The sequence below is a fragment of the Parasteatoda tepidariorum genome, chromosome 6, assembly GCF_982258835.1.
Source record: "Parasteatoda tepidariorum strain Cologne lab strain chromosome 6, Ptep-v5.0, whole genome shotgun sequence".
Classification (NCBI taxonomy): Eukaryota; Metazoa; Arthropoda; class Arachnida; order Araneae; family Theridiidae; genus Parasteatoda; species Parasteatoda tepidariorum.
In genome coordinates, this window is record NC_141760.1 from 98,045,899 (window position 1) to 98,051,556 (window position 5,658).

General features: G+C 30.2%; 1 protein-coding gene across 1 annotated transcript; it reads right to left on the reverse strand.

Moving 5' to 3' along the window:
* Window positions 1–2,447: 2,447 nt before the first annotated feature.
* Window positions 2,448–5,332, reverse strand: LOC122270969 (zinc finger BED domain-containing protein 5-like). The gene is made up of 2 exons (XM_087166941.1): window positions 4,453–5,332; window positions 2,448–2,521 (listed from the first exon to the last, which is right to left on the reverse strand). Exons 1-2 carry the CDS (start codon window positions 5,330–5,332, stop codon window positions 2,448–2,450), a joined length of 954 nt encoding a protein of 317 aa, XP_087023067.1.
* Window positions 5,333–5,658: the final 326 nt, after the last annotated feature.

Genomic DNA, 5,658 nt, shown 5'->3' on the forward strand with positions numbered 1-5,658 from the left:
TTCGCTACATTTGACCATGCATATTTAAAACGAGGATGTAATTTATAACTTATCCAATTGTCCATAGAAACTTATCATATTCGCAAAAAACTAGAGATGAAATCTACATATTTCAAAAATTCACAAATCTGAGGAGCCGTGATTTCTCAGGGGATAGGACGCTCGCCTTCCAATAAGGTGAACCGGGTTCGAATCCCAGCATCAGCTGGTCGATACGAATTCCGCACCCGGCTTTACACTGATCACAGTGCTGTTGTGAAATGTCTTCAGATGTAGACGGATCATGGATTAGAGTCTCCTTGCTGTCAGGCAAGGAGACTCTAATCCATGGGAGGTTTTCATGGTTTTGCTATCCGTGTAACGCAAATGCGGATTAGTTCCATCAAAAATTCACCCATGAAGGTACATTTCTCCCAATACGTGATCCAGGAGTTCCCTTGTCATCTGGATTTGGTTCAAAATTACACTGTTGCGGAGTTTAACTTTAGTACTCATAAACCCAAAAAATTGGGTCTGCTGTCCAACGATGGTTATAATTATAATGTAGTACCAAAGGGAAAAAACTGACTCTAATACAATTTTAAAGCCGCAAGAACTCTGTGTGAAGACGACAGTGTGAAAACAGACTTTTCACTGTATTGTCAGAATGGATGGAATTTGAAAGAATTTCCTTACTTGAATTATCAATTTAGTCATTAATTCTATAACTTTAACTGAATGTGCGTAGATACTTCGTTATGTTTGATAACTAATTTTTCTTTCACAAAATTGTCTTTAAAAAATCATTCTTCAAAATTATATCAATTATTGATTATTCTTTGATACTATCTCACATTACGCTCCAGATCTAATTACGTTATAAAGTACCGTCACTTTGAGTGCATCAGCCGCTAAATCCATTTTACCGTAAAATTAATTTTCACCATCAAATATAATATCGCTATTTTTAGTTTAACAATTACCTTAAAATCACTGAATCCCTCTAAATAAATAAATGCTACAACAAAAATTACAGTTTAATACTTTACGGTGAAAAAAGATTATGCTAATTGTTTTAAAGTAATAATTATTGTAAAAATCAATGAGTCACTCTAATGAAATAAGTATTAATGTAAAAATTACGGTATATCAAATTTTTCGTTCCGATAAAATGTTCCAATAAAAATGGATTTTATGGCTAAAAGTACCGACACCCTGAGTACCGGTATTTTTTACCATAATTTTCTAGATTTTCCATATTTGTTTCCATATTTTTGAGAAAGTATCGAGGTACTTTTAAATTTGCAAATGTGGCATATGTATTGATTTACGTCAGTCTGAAATATGTCAGGTATAATAATGATGAATATTGTAATAATTGTTATGCTCTAATTTTAATTTTAAAAATAGTGTCTTATATAAGGAACAATTTCTTTTATACATTACTATCCAAGCTTCTTAAAAGAGACACATTGATAAAATTATATAATATTTATTTATAAAATATATGTAATACAAGAAAGCTCTGATGAAAAGTAATTATTTTTAGTCTCATTACCTTATAACAATTTTCTTACAAAAAATCTCCACTGATATTACTCTATATAACTATAATAGAAAGTAATTTACCCTCTCTTCGATGAAAAGTAATTACTTTCAAGAATTAAACACGTAAAAAATGGAATATGGTTAATGAATTTAATTATTAAATTCACGCTTTCGAAGGGATTCAAGGAAAAAAAGGAAATTCATTCTGGAACATTTCTCATAAATATTTTTCTACCCTATTTCTTGATTTTTTTTTATTATTTTTTTAATTAAAATTTTCAAAATTTTTTATTTACTTTGTTAATTTGGATATAGTTTTATTATTTTATGTTTATAGATACGAGATATATTTAAATGATTTACAACTTGCTAAGTCAAAATCTTAGGCAAAACTTTCTTTTAAATTGCATTATTTTTAAGTTGTATTATTTTATTAATTGTAGATTTATACAAACCCAATATAGAGTTGAAATTTTTACCACTCTTACAGTTTGCATGCTACAACCAATACCTGAAGTTTTTAAATTAGTGAAATTATTAGTCATTATAAAATTACTACATTTAAACCGGTCACCAGTTTAAAAGCAGCCTAAATTGGTAATTGTTCAGGAACAATGGTCATGGAGATGGTTTAATTTTTTTATGTTTATCGATACGAGCTATAGTTAAATGATTTACAACATAATGAGCTAACAAAAATGACGACTAAATCAAAATTTTAGACAAAACTTTATTCATACTTTTAAATTTTATTATTTTTAAATTTATTATTTTTAAGTTGTATTACTTTTAAGTTGTATTATTTCTAAGTTGCATTATTTTATTAATCGTATATTTCTACATCCCCAATATAGTGTTGAATTTTTTACCACTCTTACCGTGTGTTACAATCAATGCCTGAAGTTTTTGGATTAGTAAAATTACCGGTCACTTCCTATGTAGCTCAAATTGGTAAGTGTTGAGGGAGAAATAACTAGAGCTAAACAGTATTTCCCTAGAAACAAAATTTTGAAAATACGATTTTTAAAAAAATTAATTTAATTTCTCAAGAACTATTTGACCGATTTCGCTCAAATTTTGTTCTTTGCCATGTAAAATTAGATTTCTTTTTAAATGGTGTAAGAATTGTATGCCTTGCAATCTAAAATTTTTAATAATATCTGTAATAAATATTAACTAAAAATTACCTTTTTACATGGAATTATCTATGGATGCGCGACTTCTATAATTGTGTGAAAAAAAAAATTCTATTCGCTTAAAAAGCTCACGCGACATGACGAAATGAGCAAAACGTAAAGTTAACATTAGAGTCCTAACTTTAGACAGCTCTCCTGACCAAATTATTTTGACCTTATTTCCCAGATTGCGGCTACCCCTTATATTTTGGAGGTCACCATAGCGCGTTAATTAGGATATTTGAAGTTACCCCCTTAAACCATTAAGATTGAGTCCTAAAACCTGAGGATCCGATCATTGGATGAAAAGTTATTCAGGGAGGTCAAGCATCGGATTAAAATGGCATAATGTACAAGCTACAACAGCTTACAAATGGCACATTAGACCAGGGCTTCTTAAACTTTTTTATATAGCGACCCCCTTCAAGCTTAGGAAATTTTAAACGACCCCCTCCTCCATATAATGAAATATATATTAACCGTAGATGCAGATGTAATATCGCACTATTTTACAATGTAAATAAAATAAGGATTAAAGAATACGTACCCATTCATTTCACATATATATAATTGGAAACGTTGACGGGATATCGGTCGTAATAAAACACAATAAATAGAATGACATAAAACTATATATATATTTATTCAATAGAAAAAATAAACTTTTGTAACAATTTTTTTATAAGAAAATATAAAACTATATCTATATATTCAATAGAAAAAATAAACTTTTGTAACAATTTTTTTAATAAAAACATATTATTAACATCAAACAATATTAATGTGACGGATGTGATTGTTTATTTTTACACAAATAATTAAATCTAGGCTCAATTTGAGTTAGTGCAGATCGTAATAAATTTTCAACGTTTATTAAAGTTGAACGGTATTTTGATTTTATGTAAGTTAATGTGGAAAAGGCTGATTCACATAAATATGTTGTACAAAATGGCAGTAATTTGTTCATTGCCATTTCCGATAGTAGGGGATATTCTGATTTGATTTCTATCCAAAATTCATGCACAGGCACTTGAGAAAATCTAAGTCACAAGGTAGTATCACTTGTTAATTCGGCAAATTCTTCTTGTGCTTTTAAGTTTAAAAAATTAATTTCTTCCATTTCAATTGAAAATGGATTGCAAATCCATTGTTGTGTATCGATATCATTGGGAAAATACCTATGCATGTAAACTTCCATATCCTTCAAATGATTAACTATAATTTTTGTTATAGGAGTATCTTTTTTTGAAATATTGTTACTGATTATATACTCGTCAGTAAATGGAAACATTTCGAGCGATCCACTTTCCACTCTGTTCTTCCATATAAGAATTTTTTTAACAAAGGCCTCAAGTTTATTTTTTAACATAAACATATTAACGCAGACTCCCTGCATTGATAAATTCATTGATTTTATCAAAAATATCTGCCAAATAGCATAGCTTGAGAAGCCATAAATTATCTTGAAAATAATCGGCCAAATTAGAATTTTGCTCTGTTAGAAATATAAGAACTTCATCTTTTAAAGTTAATAATCGTTTCAAACTTCGACCTCTTGATAGCCACCTAACTTCAGCATGTAGCAATAAACTTGTATAATCCGAATCCATATCAATGCACAAATTTTTAAACAATCGACTATTAAGTGCTCGACTTTTAATAAAGTTAATGATTTTGACTGCATCAAAAAACACAGTGTTTAATTCTGGTGCATTTTTTTTAACAACAAGTGCCTCTCGGTGAATCATACAATGTGTAAATGTAATATGATCATTTCCAGCTTTAACAAATGTTGTAAAACCAAGATCTTGTCCGGTCATTGCTGCAGCACCGTCCGTGCACACACCAACACAATTTAATCCTTCCTTTTCAAAAAACTCATTTACTTTTTTATATATATCTTTTCCACGAGTATGACCTTCCAGAGGACGACAAAACAGTATATCTTCATGAATGCTTCCCTCATAAATATATCTTACAAAAAGTAACAACTGTGCCATTTCTGAAATGTCTGTCGACTCGTCCAGTTGTATTGCAAACTTTGAGCTGTCTTTAAGCCTCATAAGAAGCTGTTGAAATTGATCATTGCTAATGTCTGAAATTCTTTTGGACACAGTGTCATTTGATAATGGAATTTTACTAATTTCAGCAGCATACTGTTTTCCATGAACAATTTCAGACATTCTTATAGCTGCAGGTAGTAAAAGTTGCTCTCCAATAGTAAAAGGCTTCTTCGTTTTTGCTATCAAAAACGAAACTTCATACGATGCCAATAGATATTTATCATTCAAAGTAACATACTTCTCCAAAGTGTTCTTTTCTTTATTTGATGTTTGCAAAAGACGCTCAAAATATTCTATTGGCTTTTTTGATAACGTTGCATGTTTAGTATTCAAATGTCGTTGCAGTTTTGACGGTTTCATGCTTTCTGCAGCCAAAACTTCTTTGCAAATTAAGCACACTGGTTGTTCTTCATTGTTGTGAGAAGAGCATGTGAAGCCATACTGCAAATATGATTCGTCATATTTTCTTTTTTTTGTTTTGCTAGAAGTCGGATTTGAAGCACTGCAACTTGGTTGTGACGGCGTGGCAGACTTATTAGTTGGAATTTTAATTAGCCATTTATCCATGATGGTTAAATAATAATAAATAATTAAACAATATGTAGTTGAACTTTAACGTAATAATTAAAAACACCAACTGAAAATTACACAGTAAATACACACATGTCACTACGAAGACAAAGCTGAGTCCAAACTGAAGTACAAACAGAAAAATAACTACACTCGAATCTTTACCAGTGCAATGACAACAAATTACGATCAGATCAACCCCGACGCATGGCGTGTTCAAAGTGTGCAGCGCACAAAGGCACCGTATCACAAAGACGCCGAAAAAGAAGCTTTCATTTAATTTTTTTTATTATTCTTTTATAAAAATAATATGCCGATTCGCC

Excerpts from the sequence above, each read along its gene's own strand:
- LOC122270969 (XM_087166941.1), bottom strand. The coding sequence starts at position 5,332 with ATGGATAAATGGCTAATTAAAATTCCAACTAATAAGTCTGCCACGCCG. Across the intron at positions 2,522-4,452 it reads TCATATTACATTTACACATT|GGAAATACTGTTTAGCTCTA; the intron begins GTATGATTCACC and ends TTTTGTTTCTAG.